At 38.9% G+C, this 15,786-nt stretch overlaps 3 protein-coding genes across 5 annotated transcripts; 2 read left to right on the top strand and 1 right to left on the bottom strand.

Moving 5' to 3' along the window:
* Nucleotides 1-325: 325 nt before the first annotated feature.
* On the bottom strand, nt 326-2,456 carry tefm (transcription elongation factor, mitochondrial). The gene is made up of 5 exons (XM_072463556.1): nt 2,324-2,456; nt 1,394-1,866; nt 947-1,096; nt 700-878; nt 326-627 (listed from the first exon to the last, which is right to left on the bottom strand). Exons 1-5 carry the CDS (start codon nt 2,364-2,366, stop codon nt 363-365), a joined length of 1,110 nt encoding a protein of 369 aa, XP_072319657.1. The 5' UTR covers nt 2,367-2,456; the 3' UTR covers nt 326-362.
* A 247-nt stretch (nt 2,457-2,703) lies between these two features.
* Nucleotides 2,704-5,287, top strand: LOC140377415 (arf-GAP with dual PH domain-containing protein 2-like). Its single transcript, XM_072462806.1, has 11 exons — nt 2,704-2,984; nt 3,199-3,329; nt 3,547-3,638; nt 3,798-3,886; nt 3,981-4,093; nt 4,171-4,320; nt 4,449-4,532; nt 4,602-4,664; nt 4,746-4,823; nt 4,892-5,120; nt 5,200-5,287. Exons 1-11 carry the CDS (start codon nt 2,897-2,899, stop codon nt 5,226-5,228), a joined length of 1,146 nt encoding a protein of 381 aa, XP_072318907.1. The 5' UTR covers nt 2,704-2,896; the 3' UTR covers nt 5,229-5,287.
* Nucleotides 5,288-6,518: 1,231 nt separating this feature from the next.
* Nucleotides 6,519-13,807, top strand: rhot1b (ras homolog family member T1). Of its 3 annotated transcripts, none has more exons than XM_072462704.1 (20): nt 6,519-6,823; nt 7,094-7,152; nt 7,345-7,426; nt 7,503-7,546; nt 7,618-7,671; nt 7,744-7,796; nt 7,895-8,003; nt 8,716-8,817; nt 8,928-9,026; nt 9,100-9,208; nt 9,280-9,400; nt 9,475-9,559; nt 9,773-9,918; nt 10,545-10,645; nt 11,010-11,140; nt 11,623-11,706; nt 11,831-11,953; nt 12,030-12,232; nt 12,640-12,704; nt 13,220-13,807. In XM_072462704.1, exons 1-20 carry the CDS (start codon nt 6,787-6,789, stop codon nt 13,225-13,227), a joined length of 1,815 nt encoding a protein of 604 aa, XP_072318805.1. In that variant the 5' UTR covers nt 6,519-6,786; the 3' UTR covers nt 13,228-13,807. The 3 variants fall into 3 exon arrangements, with proteins under 3 accessions (XP_072318805.1, XP_072318804.1, XP_072318803.1); XM_072462702.1 differs by having other exon boundaries at nt 6,520-6,823; nt 12,582-12,704; nt 13,220-13,806; XM_072462703.1 differs by lacking the exon at nt 12,640-12,704 and having other exon boundaries at nt 13,220-13,806.
* Nucleotides 13,808-15,786: the final 1,979 nt, after the last annotated feature.

The raw sequence follows: 15,786 nt of genomic DNA, 5'->3' as shown, positions 1-15,786 counted from the left end.
TTGTTTACCAAGTATGAAATGGGTTTCTTTTATAAGCACAAGAATAAATACTTTCTATCATTTGGTTTTCCCTTATTTAAAATGTATAATTTAAAATAAGATTTTTTTGAACTTTAACTTTATAGTGACATTGAATATATACAAACATGAAAAAACAAACAAAACAAGACCAGAGAGAGAATGACGGACATAAATCCAAATATATTATATATAATTTATTAAAACCAACCATGAAAACTGTCGATGTAATTCGACAGCAGTTTGATATCAAGTATAAGAACCTATAAATCAGTATGTTTGCAGTGTCGAGGTTTTTTAGAGTTGTGCGGTTGCTGTGGTATTATATAACATGTGAGTAACCATTATCCAGACGATTCGCTGAGGAGCTCATAAAAAGCTACGGCCTGGAGTAGAGCATCGCAGAGTTCCTCTCCTGTGCGTCGGCTGCCCATCTGAAAAGAGTTCCTGTGTTTGACCAAGAGCTCAGAAGGGAAGTTTATCCTCGGCAGCTTTTGAGTCACGGATTCGGTCATGAGTCGTCTCACAGTTTGTGCTCCGCTGGTCCGAGATTCACCCACCATGAGCCCGAAGTGTCGCCCGACAGCCATGCGCATCATGTTCAGCACTCTACGACAGGCAAAATTAACACTTGTAAAACGGTTAAAAATACAAGTTGTTATGAATGATGATGGTCGTCACCTCGGAGGGATATTCGGCTCCGGTTGTGGGACTCTTGGCTCCAGCAAAGCGAAAAGCATGGCCTCCACTGTCCTCATATGAGCCATTACAGGGAACAAAGACGTATTCTGAACCGAGATGGATGATTTCTCAATGATGTAGAAGTCGGCGTCCGGAAGAAGCTCCACAACTGCAGAAACCTGTCGTTAACAATATCCGTCAAAACCTCACAGGAAACGATAAAGTAGAAATGTTTTGCAAGTCCTACATCCGTGAGGTAAAAAGAAGCCAGGTATGTTCCCTTCAGAAAGTTGGGACAGTCGATCTGCTGCCAATCCAAGACCATCATCCCACGATCCACATGAGCCCAGGCTATTTTATTTGTGCCACATACAATGGAAACTATAGAGCCAGCATCCTGAAAAAACAAGTAAACTGTTAAAATATCACATTACATTTTATTCGGCACATTTATCACATTTTAATGGCTGCAAAATACTAACCCTCCTGTATGTTTTAAATAGAAAAACAGGTTGTATCTGTAGTTTGGACCACTGCAAAACTGTTCTATAGTATTCATCTTCCCTCAAATGTTAATGCTTCTGGAGTTGTTTACAATGTGCACTATGAACAGTAGCTTACTTTATAGATTTACCGCAAAAACTAACCGCAGTCAGTTTTTCTACAATAGTGTGCAGCCCTACATGGGTTTTACCTCCAGCCAGGACCTGTCCACCTCTGGTCTGATGAACTTGGCCAGATGAATCTTAACCTTCCGCTCCTTTTTAACAGGATTGAGGATGGAGTTGAACACAACCACAGCACTTTTGTGTTTGAGAAGTGGCACATTCACCACGCTTTCCAGAGTCTTGAACGGCCCATTTTTAGTCCTGTACTCTACAATGTTGTGGGATTTTCGACCCCGGAGCAGCTTGACCCCGGACAGCTCGGGCAGCGCTGCGTTGTTGAGAAGCTTCAGGATGGATTCTCTTTGCTCGGTCGTGTAGTAGGCGTCCAGGGGCTTGCCGTCATCATCTTTGCAGGGAACAGATCCGACAATGGAGGCGTTCAAGGTCTCAAAGCCGACCACAGGGACACGGCTTCTCCAGCAGCAGGTGCACTGCAGATAACGAAGCTCGACTTTAGGGAGGGAGCACTGTGGGGTCCGTTGGAATAGGCCAGGCTGTGCTGCAAGGGTAAGAAAAAAGTCATACTTTAAAATCAGAATTAAAATGGAAAATGTCACAATTGTAGTTCTGGGTATGTACAATTACAATATCAAATATATCGTCTATACTTGAGACTGAGCCAGATGCAGAGAGTAATCTCCCAAACAGGAATAAAGTGACATTTCTGACCTTCTGTGGCAATTTTATGGTCGATTCACATTTTGTACTAGACTTAAACCTCAAGCAAGATATTTACTTTTAGCACATTCCTGACGCTTTGTTTAAATAGTCTGAATATTGTAATCGAGGTGATACATTTTTGTCAATACCACGCAATCCAACTTTAATATTAATGTAGAGTGTGTATTCATGATTATAGTGATTTTGTTCATCTGCGACTTGGACAAATCCAACCGGTTGTTGCTTGTTACAACAAAAACACCTGCGAATACTGCACGTAATAAAGATAAGCCTACCTCTTTGAGCTACAGATGCAAGGAACTGCCTTGCGACCCACATTATAGACAATAATATTAAGAAAATAATAACTTTAGCGTCAACATATTGTAGTTTCAGCACAGCGGCGTCGCCCTTCAGTCGCAGTGTTACACATTTATAATTCCGGCGGAAAAGATACTGCTTCACAAAGTTCCGGGGTCTTGGTGGCGCAGTGCCGCTTAATCAGCTCCCACCCAACTCCCATAAACCTGAATTCAATTTGTCAAATATTAAAATTACTTTACCAAGGTAAAATAAACACATGGAAAGTGAAGTATGAATTATATTTATATGTCATTGTTTAAATGAAATGCACAGTCACCAGAAACAGTGATAAAAAGGTGACATTGTTTCACTTCCTTTCTCTGTTATTTCTAGACCTCTGCATTTGTGTGCTGAACAATAAACGTCATGATGCTGTGCTGGTAAGAGGAAATGCTGTCCAGCTCAGTCACACTGCAGTAATAGCAGTGAGTGGTTAGAGGTGGGGTCAAATAATGGAGTTTGAACCTAATAAATAGCTCTTTTGTTTGAGCTCACACATTTTACTCATGGCAAGTCTGGAAAGAAATAACAAAATCCTACTTGAATTGATGCAAAAACTTGGGAATAACGTATGTGCTGACTGTGGATCTCCAGGCAAGTACAGTAACGTATCACACTCTAGTGATTCACAATATGGCTGATTTCAATATTTGAGGTTTGACATCTTTGTGTTTTTTTCTGCCAAACTTGTCAATGGTTTAGAGGAAGTTCAGTATACCTGTTCTCTACAACTAATGTGTTATGTGCAAGAGTGAAAAATGACAAACTGTAAACTAGTTTTACCATATCAAATGTTTTGAATCCACAGAACCTGACTGGGCGTCTTACACTCTGGGCATATTTGTATGTCTCAACTGCTCTGGGCTGCACCGTAATATCCCTTCTGTGAGCAGAGTCAAATCAGTGCGGCTGGATTTCTGGGATGACACACTTGTGGAGGTATTAAAGTGTGTTAAATGAAGAGGGAACTGTATTTACTATCACATGCAAATTATATACACAACATTTCCCTAGAACACAGTTTAAAATGATTTTTTTGTTTTTGTACTCTACTTTGTGTGACCAAGATAAAACATGTCTCAGCAAAAAAGTTATCAGGCAAAACCAGAAATGTGAATTTAATTAAATAATTGTAATCATTATTTTGTTGTTGCAGTCCATGCGGAAAAGGGGGAATTTGATTGTCAAAGCCTTCTATGAAAAAATCATCCCTGATTTTTATTACCAACCACAACAGGAAGACTGTGTGTGAGTATAAGTCTCTAATTACTATAATTAATAACAAAACTAAAAATAACTAATGGTGTGACTTTAATTTAAATGACAAATATAGAAGCACCAGACAGGCAGTGTTTTGCTAAAGTTAATCTTGGTGTTATATTTGAATGTCTCTGGTCTTATTGGCAGTATGCTTAAGGACCAGTGGATACAGGCAAAATATGAGAGAAAAGAGTTTACTGCTGAGGCCACGGACTTTCCACAAGCATATATGTTGGGTGAGTAATGAGTGTTCAACAGAAGCCCAAACAACTAGAGAATGAATAATGTAAGTGAGCTAAATGCCATGAAAATATAAATATTGTCTTTTAGATCCATTTGAGATTGTGCTCTGGAAGAAGGGCAAAAAGAACAAGCAGTTTCTAAAGAGGAACTTTTTTCTGTCCCAGAAAGACTTCACCCTCCGATATTTTGTAAAAGAGGATGTGGGTAGTCGTCCCATTCATTAAATATGACCATACGCCTAGTTTGTCTCGCTAACATTTTGTTCAATGTTGTCAAGTGCAAAGTACCTAAAAACATCATCAGTATGAAGGACCTAAATGCAGTTTTTAAACCAGAGAAAATAGGACACGCTCATGGGCTTCAGATTTCTTTTCTGCATAATGACGAAAGAACCAGAAATATCTTTGTTTACCATGAAAATGCACAGGTGAGTTGGGCTAATCACACATATTTTCATATCATATACAACTGTATTATATTGTAAATGTAGAATTGTATTGACATGACTGTACTGTATTCTCAAAAGTACTTTGTCTGTCTATTGCTTTTTTGCAGTTTATTGTTTCTTTTTTTAATGCGCTCCGGAAAACACGCTTGGCTTATCTCCAAAGGAAAAACCCCACTGTTCAAGTTCTTGACGTAAGGCAAAATAATTAACAGGAAATCTTTTTTATCTGCATAATTCATCTTCACTATGGTTCATTTCAGTTAATACCTCAACTCACAAGACCTTGTCTAATGGAAGGATACATGGAGAAAACTGGGCCAACGGTCGGTTACTCTCAGAAATATTTCAAACAATTACGGGGTTTGAGTGAAACATTAACAGTTCTTTTTTGGGGTTATTTGTAGCAGCGTGAGCCCTTTAAGAAGAGGTGGTTCACATTGTGCTCTATGAATCGTAAACTTCTATATTTTAAAACGCCTCTCGTAAGTGTTTTGTCCATATAAACGATAGTATGTTGTCCCATAATGAGAAAGCATTGCTGTCCTCACAGGATGCCACAGAGCTGGGGGCTGTCTTCATTGGCACAGAGGGCCACAGTTACTCTGTGTCAGAGTTAAGTGGGCGCAGCTCGAGGGGTGGGCGCTGGCACTGGGGCATCATCCTGCAAACCCCCAGGAGACAGTTTGTCTTTATGTGTGAGGAAGAACACGACCAGCACGACTGGCTCAATGCCTTTAGGAAAGTCATTTCTTTACCCATGAGTGCTGAAGACTATGCAAGTAAGATGTGGTTTTGCCCTAGTACAATGTTCTTTGAAATATTACCATCTGACTGTTGTATTTGATTTGTTTTTTTTAGATGAAGCCAGCCTTAGAAGAGTGAAATGAACACTTCCACCAACTATTTTTAAACTAAACTAAAAGTTTTGATGGTGGTAAATGACCCAGGACTGGACACCCTGACAAGTATATGTATTTCATACACAACTGCTGCTATCACTTTTGTAATATGTTATATACTCATTTAGCATTGTATATTTTTATTTATTTAAAGTTCATTGACTTTTTGTGTTTGTCTATTTTATTAATTACGTGTTTATTAATTATGAGTATTGTCTGAGTCAAGTTATTAATGGTGGGGGTCATGCCCCCATGACCCCCAATTAAAACTGAAGCTGTTCCTGAACCCTTTAGAGGAGGGGTGTCCAAATTGTGGCCTTGGGGCCTAATGCGGCCCTCAGACACTTTTTTGTTGGCCCTCAGGCCAACAAAATGAAACAATGAAAAACTTGTTTATGTTATACCAACCTAATATTTATGTTCCTAATATTTATGTTTATTAAAGGTGTGTAGGCATCGAAACAATGTCAAATCAAAAATGCCGAATGGTTCACTTCATTGTCGGGTTGTCTTTGACCTTCTACTCTGTATAAGATTCAAAATGCAGCCCTCGGTGGACCCCCCTGCTTTAGAGTACAAACAATTGACTGGAGCTTTTGTGAAGCTGAGACTGTAGTTTTGGACTGTGGTGACTGATTTATTCTAATTATAAGTAGAAACAAGCTCTGAGTCACAGAGGAATTCAGATTTAAATCCAGCCCAGATTTTCTTTGTTAAATATATGAATGAGTGAAACTGGTTTCTGCAGTGATAGGCTGATTGACATTAAAATCAGCATTTGTTGGGTTTTGACAAAAAAAAAAATTAAAAGCTGAAGGTAAATTAACGAAAAATTTGTTTTAGGGACTAATGTCCTAATAACAGTTCTGTTAATGTTTGATTTGAGTTTATGATATTGTTTTTACTTGTAGTTCTGGAGTACAAACTGACCTGATGCTTCCCAGAAAAATGTATGTGTCCTTGGGCAAGACACTTCATGCCACCACAGGGCAGCCCAATGATGAAGTTGGTAGCGCTTCTGCCTCACAGTAAAAAAGTCTTGGGTTCAATTTCCTGATCATCTGGGTATGTATGAAGATTGTATGAAATAAACCTATACAGTTCTGGCTGGAATGAAAGTGGAAAGTTTACCTAAAATGTTGTGGGGTCATTTTTTTTGAGTAGTTTGGATGAAAGCTTCTTACCGCTGATTAAAAATACCAATACACGATCTTTGGTCCGTGTGAGGGGCGTGGCCATGGTTACGCCGCTGCCGTAAACACGTTGCTTACAGGTTCATGTCGGTTAACGGTGAACGGCTTTTTTGGCGTAGGGCTGTTTAAATGACAGCCTGCGTCCTGTGAACTATTGACTGAGTTTCGTTTTGGACCCGTTTCCGGTGAATTATGCACTAAAATGTCAACCAGGCGCTGAAATGCACACGTAGCTTTGCCCGCGGTGCCAGGCCGCTGCTGTCCGACGGGCAGGGCATAGATGCTGCCTTCACCCCGGTGTGGACCCGGGTGTACCAGGCAGCAGCCGCTGCCGCCGCTCCACGCTGGAGAAGATGCGCAAGGACGTGAGGATACTGTTGGTGGGAGAGTGTAAGTGAATATTCATGCTGTTCATGCTGTTCAGAGGACTAGGCCTGGAGCTGAAAACATTCATTACACAACGTGTGTGACCCGATAAGTCAAGGTCTGCCTTATCTGGCTCCTGTCAAATCCAAAGTCTGAATTGGTTTATATTAATATTTCACTATATACACACACTGACATATATGTTGTATAATCCACAGTCTTCGTTAATCGCATCATCCCTTCCAGTGTGGCCCTCTTTCACAACACTTCTCCTTGTGTATCTTTCCTCCGCAGCCAAAGTGGGGAAGACCTCTCTCATCATGTCTCTGGTCAGCGAGGAATTCCCAGAAGTGGTGAGGATCAATCCCACTGAACCTGTCCTGAAACACACTGTTGTGTAGAAAGTGCCTCCTCTGTGCTCATGCTCATCAACCAAGAGTGATGAACTCTTATTGAGACAAAAGTTTTTGCTTTGGAGTTTTTAATTTTAAACCGGTCATAACCGGTGATGAGTTGTAACATTTGAGCCATTGTTTTTCTTGTAGGTTCCTTATCGAGCTGAGGAGATTACTATTCCTGCAGATGTCACACCAGAGCGAGTGCCCACACACATTGTAGACTACTCTGGTGCATTTATTTTAATTTATTTTTTAAACTACAATAAGAAATGAGTCGTCTCTAAATGTCTTAAACCTCTTCACAGAGGCTGAACAGACGGATGAACAGCTGTTTCAGGAGATCTCTAAGGTTATTTTTATAAAGTGTTAAATATCAGGAACTGCTCGGCATCAATTCAAATGTGTGTTTCTCTTGCACAGGCAAATGTGATTTGCATTGTTTACTCTGTCAACAACAAAAAGTCCATAGAGAAGGTCAGTTGCTGCTCGCAGTCAAATGTTTAAAGTGTTGAATGAACAAACAATGTTAATAATCTGTTTTCGCAGGTGACAAGCCACTGGATCCCCCTGATCACAGACAACACAGACAAGGACAGTAGGTGGGGTTTCCTCTTGTTTTCATTATGCATTGACTATTAAAAACCCTTCAATATAATGTGTACATTGATATAATATAAATTACTTTTTCTATGCAAAGGGTTCCTTTGATTTTGGTGGGGAACAAGTCGGACCTGGTGGAGCACAGCAGTATGGAGACCATTCTGCCCATCATGAACCAGTACAGTGAGATTGAGACGTGTGTGGAGGTAAACGTAATAGTATTTAAGCATAGTGTAACCCCCATTTGATCTGTGGATACATTGGCGAGCCAAACACCCTTCTCCGACCGGATCAGATGCTGTCTTATTAGGAAAAATTTAATTATTTTATCATCAAAATTCACACAATCTAGTTTGGATCTCTTTTGTAATAAGCTTTGGAGAATGTTTGGGTCCCGACCACCAGGTTGTGAATGAATGAAACACTGATGCACAGAACACACACAATCAGTGTATTTTGCTGTTCACTTTCTCCTTAATCTGACTTCCCTCCACCTGTTGACCTGATCCTGATCCCTTTAGTCCTCTCGTCTCACTGTTTACAGCTCCTGCAATGTTTCTGGTGAGTTGATTGTTAATTGGCACAAGCTTGTCTCTCAGACAGATCAGAGCGTTAATCCCTCGTCTGGCTCTGACCTATCTCACTCACACATGTAGAATTGTACGTCCAGCAGGAGTGGCCTCACATTAACAGCATACATTTGATGAACCTTTTACCTTTAGCCAAGTAAATGCAACATATAAGTTCTTGAGATGCTTCTCACACAACGTCCTTCAGAAAATGTAACTGCAACAATTTAATTTGTGAAAAAATGTGTATTAATCATTATAAACCACATGTACATTTGCTCTTGGACAGATGTTTAGCTTTTCATTTTATTTTATGAATTATATTAATAGACACCTTCCTTTTTTAAAGTGTTCAGCAAAAAACCTGAAGAACATTTCTGAGTTGTTCTACTACGCCCAAAAGGCCGTGCTGCACCCCACCGGTCCTCTCTACTGTCCTGAGAAAAAATGTGTAAGACGTTGACCCGCAGCACAAAGAGCTCTTATGCTTATACCATTTGAGTTATTTTGAAAAAGCTGAATATTCCATTGTGACTCTTTTGTTGTCCTTTGCTGAAACAGATGAGATCCATGTGTGTGAAAGCCCTGACTCGTATCTTCAAAGTGTCGGATCTGGATAATGACGGGATACTGAACGATAATGAGCTGAACTTTTTCCAGGTGAACATTTTGTCTGTGGTTAAGACACAACTATGCTTCTCTTTTCTTACACTTTCCCCTTTTTTTTACATAGCGGACATGCTTCAACTCTCCTTTAGAGCCACAGGCGCTGGATGATGTAAAAAATGTGGTCAAAAAGAATTTAAGTGACGGCGTCCGCGATAATGGACTTACTTTGAAAGGTAACAATTAAAGGAAGGATCATCTTTACAAATGGTTAGCTAAAGTTGCCTAATTTATGTTTTCTGTGTAGGTTTTTTGTTTCTCCACACTTTATTCATTCAAAGAGGTCGCCACGAAACCACCTGGACAGTCCTGCGGAGATTTGGTTACGATGATGATCTTGAGCTCAATCAGGACTACCTCTTTCCTCCGTCAGTGTCTGAAAAGCGGAATCTAAATCCGTTGTTTTTGTTTATATCGCGTATAATAAAAGGTCTTTTTCCAGGTTGAAAGTCCCCCCTGACTGTACCACCGAGCTCAACCACAATGCCTACCTCTTCCTCCAAAGCGTCTTCGACAAACATGACAAGGTGGGCTCCTGCGTGTCTACTCCAGTGTTTATATGTGGATCTTCACCAAAATACACTCATGTTAAGCACCTGCTGGGAAACGATTAAACTTTTGACCACTTGGAAAGGATTGACAGGAGAATTAGAGAAAGGGTTTAAAAGTCAAGTTGAGAAAGTGCCAAATGCCAAGTGTTTGTTTACACGCTTTGACTCCGTCTGTGCGGCCTCTTTCAGGACCGAGACTGTGCCCTGTCACCCGACGAGCTGAGCGACGTGTTCGATGTTTTCCCGTACATGCCCTGGGGTCCCGACGTGAACAATACCGTGTGTACCAACGAACAGGGCTGGGTGACGTATCAGGGATTCCTCTCACAGTGGACGTAAGGAACAGACATCTAAAATGCCACTGCACTGAGGGCTGCAAAATGAATCACAATCAAATACAAATTGGAGTTAATAACGCGCAAAGACTGCAATTATTTAAAGGCACACTATGTAACTGTAAAGCCCAAAAATATACATAAATGAAAGAATGTTGTTTTGGTTTTATTTTTTTCATTTTGGAGGTTTTTTGCACTAAAACTCTTACTGCGAGTGGGCCTGCATCTACACAAAATTGACTCTTACTCCTCCTTCTCCTGCTTGTTTCCATGGAAATGTAGTTTAATTCGTAGAAATGAAAGTTACATACTGTGCCTTTTATTAAGTAACATAATTTCCTCTGCAAATGACAACATTACATCTTATTGCATACAAACCCTGTAGTTTTTACCTCAGCACACATGAAACTGAAATGCTTGTGAGTCTTAGTCTTCTTCCAAACACTCTTGGATGCAAAAAAAGTCAAACAGAGTGCACTCCGAAACAAATCATACTATTAAAGCATACATTGTAAATCTAATCACAATTATTGTAAATGAATTGCTTTTCTGAAATCATTTAGCCCTGCTTTAACCTAAAATCTTAAAATGTAGTTATTTTTTTAACTGGTGTTTTGTTTTGTTAGGTTAACCACGTATCTCGATGTGCAGCGATGCCTGGAATATCTGGGTTACCTCGGTTACTCAATAATAGCAGAGCAGGAGTCCCAAGCGTCGGGAATAACTGGTAAATATTATTGTCATATCTGAAGTTGCATTACTATAAGCTGCAGCTGTGTTGATATTGCTCAGTAGTAAAAGAGTTATTTGTAATTCAGCCTCTAAACACGACAATATCTCTATAATGTTGTGTCTCTTTATTTTGTTTTTTTTTGCACCAAACTTTAGGCTGTATTTACTGGCAAATGCAATAGCTGAAGGTATTTTTGTTGCATTAACCTTTTGTAGGATACTTGTTATTGTTATATTGTTATACAGTTCAGGAAAGGCCTTTATCTAACTCTATGTTGACTTTAGATAAGTGAAACGGCTACATTTGCCTCTTTAAGTGAGCTGATCCGCTTGGTGCCTGTGTGCTGTGCCCCCTGCAGTGACCAGGGCTAAGAAGATTGACCTGCAGAAGAAACAGACTCAGCGCAATGTTTTCCGTTGCAACGTGTTCGGCGACGTCGGCAGCGGAAAGAGCGGCTTCCTCCTGTCTTTTCTGGGCAAGAATCTCACGGTAAACGTGTAAAAGACAACCGTTTCAAACAGTTACTCATTCGGTAAAGATGAGTATGAACTGACCAAATAATACTGCCTCAAATACAGATTATTTCTATATTCCTGTGTAAATTGTGTACTGTAAATCCATTTTTTGCACAGGTTTACCAAAAATTGCCATCACATTAAATTAAATCAAGTTGTACAAACAAATAGTAACTAATAGAGGCGAGACACATATCGAAAAATGTATTGTTGTTTTGGAAATATGATTAAAACAAGTAAAAAGAGACAGAAACATCAACTGTAATCTTCCAAACAAGATTAAAAAGTATTTTCTGGTTCATTTTATGCTCCATTCATGTTTTGCGCAATATTTGAATCTCAACCAAGACATTAACAGGCACAGTTTAGGACCTTCCTGATGCTTTGTTGAAATATTGGCTGAGGAGATGTTATTTTTTGTCAATATCTCATGTATTTTTCTTTTTTTAATTGTAGCACCAAAAGACCATCAGCGAGGAACACCGATCGTACTATGCCATCAGCACAACTTTTGTTTATGGGCAGGAGAAATATCTTCTTGTGAGTTTTGCTTGTGACCTTTTATTTATAGATGTAAAACAAAGGATTAAGCCTTAGTGGGTCAGGCGTAATCATAAACCTAAATTATATCTTTATTAATTATGTTTTTCCCCTACATTTTTAGCTTCATGAGGTGTTTCCTGACTTTGACTACCTGAATGATGCAGATTTAGCCTGCGACATTGTCTGTCTGGTCTATGATGTCAGTAATCCTTACTCCTTTGAATACTGTGCCAAAGTATTTAAGGTAACCTTTCACCTTTTGCCGACAACATTTTCTAACTTCTCAACATACCATTCAAGAGTTTCATGTTCATTTCCAGCATTACTTCATGGACAGTAAGATCCCGTGTATGATGATCGCTGCAAAGTCAGATCTTCCTGAGGTAAAACAGATGTACGGCTGCAGTCCTCTGGAGTTTTGTAGGAGACACAAGATGCCTCCGCCTCAGTCCTTCACTTGTAACGCCTCAACTGCCCCGAGCAGAGACATCTACACCAAACTGGCCACCATGGCCATGTACCCGTAAGTATACTTATCTAAAATAGTCAGGTTTTGTTTGGTTTCTGAAATAAAACATTACTTCTACATGAGAAAACATCAGGGGAAAAAAGTACATTTTAAGTGTGTAGTCATTTTTCTTCATGCTAAAAATATTTTTAAAATATGTCTAAATGGTGTGTTCTGTAAAACCTTTGAAATGTAAATGTGCTAATAATAATAATAACAGTGAAATGGTTGATCTTGTCTTGATGCATCTGGCCTGTGAAATGATGATCCAGTGTCTGGATTAACATGGTGACGGCACGTTTCTCTAACCTCCTTCTCTTTCTCTTGTGTGTTGGGGCGTCTTCTCTGCAATGTTCCTCCTCAGTCACGCCCGGCTGCGCTGCATGTGCACTTGTAACCGCTGTACCTTCTGCTTGTGTCAGAATTTCCTCAACTCTGAGCTTCTGCAGACCATCAGGGCCAAGCTCTACGCTGTCGTACTCAGAAGGTCCTCTTAACACTTCTTTTCTTTTTAACAATGAGTCTTTGAGGAGAAAATGAAAACTGGCAATACAAGAGATGGAAGTTATAATGTTGTAGAAAATGCATTATCGGTCTCCAATCGTCTATGGATTTCCTAGCATCTAGGAAATTGTCTGAAGCAAGTTAAAAGCAAGTCACATTTGGTCCAAAGTCTTTCAAAATTGTCTATTTTCAAATTGAGCTTTTGTCTATTTTTTGATTTTCAGTTATAGAATAGTGTGTGTCAGCCTTTTATTTTTTTCTATGTTCTTCTTCACTGCCGCCAAATTTATGCTCCTAATAATGATAATAATAATTCTAATACATCTTGTGGATGATGGTTCCATACACTGCTGGAAGGCTCAATAGAGCATTTTGTTCATTCTCAAGGATAAAACATGTTGCATCTTTTAATATAGTCATCACTTTTAATCTGATACAAGCAGGCGTTCATCAATTCAGGTTATATTTTGATTACAAATGAGTTTTTCTCGTCCACAGACATTTGAACCAAGCTGATCTGAAGAGCTCCACCTTCTGGCTCAGAGCGAGTGTTGGGGCCTCAGTATTTGCTGTTCTGGGCTTTGCCATGTACAGAATCCTCCTCAAACAGCGGTGATGCGCCAACCCTCCTCCTGGTACCACTTAGACTGATTCATGTCCAATAACAGTGACGCAAAATATACTTACAAATGCACATATTCATGTCATTTTAACTCTACCATTCCAGATTTATTTTCTAATTTGCATAACATTTAATTTCTCACATGGGAAATAATTTTGTATTTAAGTCCCTTACAATGTTTGTCTTCAACTGTTTGTAAGTAAAGATAAATATATTTATATTTATAAAAAGGTGAAAGGCTGTTGCAAGTGAGGTGGGTCCCATATATAATAGCTATATTTATATATTTAGGGTCATTGTGTGGCCTGGTTTGCTTCAGTAATTTGTTATTACTGTAAATATACACTATCTAGTACAAGATTGTTTAGTATTGCCCTTATTGTATGCAAATATCCGAATTGGGATACGTTGTTTAAAATTATGAAATGGAAACTAAAAAAAACGCATCAGGTTTTAAATTCAATCAGTCTGGGTTTTTCTACTAACTGATCAGATCAATATTACGGAATTAAAAGACTTTATGCTCTCTGTAAATTGCTGTTATTGTTAAGTTGCTTTATCTATCAAACAGTTTACAGTTGCATGCTTTACATTACAGTATTGTCGAAGCAATATCCTACTAATGCATATTACTTTATTTTGTGTGCTAATACAGTAATAAAAGATAAGATACAATGTATAGATTTGTCTCAGATTTACCTCTGGTATGTTATTCTCCCAAAAAATGCAATAATGTAAACACATGTACTGTTATTTTTTCCATCTACCAAATTTTTACAATAAAGTTATTATTAACTGCTTTATTTTCTCTGTGTTGAATATATTTCCATTGACTGTTTTGAGTTGAACTCTCAAAGCCACTTGAACATGAACACAAGGGGGCAGCAGAGCATATATAACACATTGGTTGATCATTTTGGATCATGAGTCTCTACAATCAAACATGTAAGTGATTAAGATGTGGAGCAATTTGATTTGATTTAAATAGATTTGTAAAACAACAAAAACATACATAAAAAAACTAAAACAAAACAGCAGGACCAGAGGGGACACAAGATAAGTAAATAATTAAATGAGAAAATAAGGCTGTGGCATCCAAAGAAAATAAGTGTTAAAGCATATTAAATCCAAAATGTGATTGTGTTTGTCTGTTATGATGTCCTTAATCGTCGTGACAGTTTGTGTCATCCATTTTGGCTCCTTTCCAGCTGCCATGAGTATGTTCCACAAATATCTGTCCTGTCTGTCCATGTTCTGAGGCCCATATACATTGTTTCCGAAATTTGAGGGGGATGGTAGTATCGAAAATAATCTGCATCTGCATATTTTTGTGCAACAGGACAGTGCAAAACACATGATCGCTGTGAGGCTCATTCAGCCCCTCGCTCTGAGTAATAAGCACTTTGACATGGTGTTATGAAGAGCCGGGTCACGTTCTTCCAACTAAATTCCCTCCAAACATGGGACTTTGTGGTCCTACATTGTGAAGTACATACATGTTCCTACTCCTCGTCTGTCAGAACTAAATTACCCTCTTTTTCCCATTTAATTATTAGATATTTAGTAGATTGGCTGCCCAAGTCATTACTGCACTTACATACTTTAGATATTCCCCTTGAAAGTTCTGATAAAGATTTATGTCAGAGGCTTATAGTTGTCATGCTTTGTTTATTTCTAGATTATATTAACTTCTTATTTGTAAATATAAAAGTCCTGTTTCTCCAAACCAAAGGATTCTTTCAACATATCAAGCTTTTCATGTGATTATATTTATAATCCGGTTTAAAAAAAAAATATATATATATGTTTTGATTAGCACAGATTTTACATATGGATTCTCAACTTCCTCCTAATGACTGAACCGTTGTCGTCTGCCAGTGAGGCCTGTACATGAACCTCTGGCACAACATTACACTCAATATTTTTCCATTGTGCCTCAAACATTGTCGATATTCAATGGGGAGTGATATCTTAGGTCTATTGTATCTATGTCCACCTCTGTGATTTTTCACCCATCTTTATTGAACATTTATAAAATGGTCTATTCTAGTATATCTTATGTGGATTAGAGAAATGTGTATATAGGTGGACATTGGGATTCATCTCTCCAGATATCAATTAACCCTAAATTATGTATTAATTTGCGAAATGCATCATTTATAGTTTTACCAGTGCTTAAGACATCTAACGTTGGCTGAATGTGTAAGTTTCAATCGCCGCTGCAGACAAGGGTTCCCTCAGAGTGGTTTGGAATGAGGGCACTTCCTGGTGGAGCATGCACTTTTATCAAAGTTGTTGTTGTTGTTGTTGTTGTTGTTGTTGTTGTTGTTGTATGGCGGTTGGCATCCGAGTGTTGCATTACCGCCAGACTTTATTCCTTAGACTGTTGTTGCTGTTGTTATTGTTTTATGGCAGTCGACAGCCGAGTGTCGCATTACCGCCA

This window comes from Eucyclogobius newberryi, unplaced genomic scaffold, assembly GCF_026437365.1.
Source record: "Eucyclogobius newberryi isolate DKJ021-1_F unplaced genomic scaffold, fEucNew1.0.hap1 SCAF_4, whole genome shotgun sequence".
In the NCBI taxonomy this organism is placed as follows: domain Eukaryota; kingdom Metazoa; phylum Chordata; class Actinopteri; order Gobiiformes; family Gobiidae; genus Eucyclogobius; species Eucyclogobius newberryi.
Note: the sequence above shows the minus strand (reverse complement) of the source record. Positions and strands in the feature narration are given on the sequence as shown.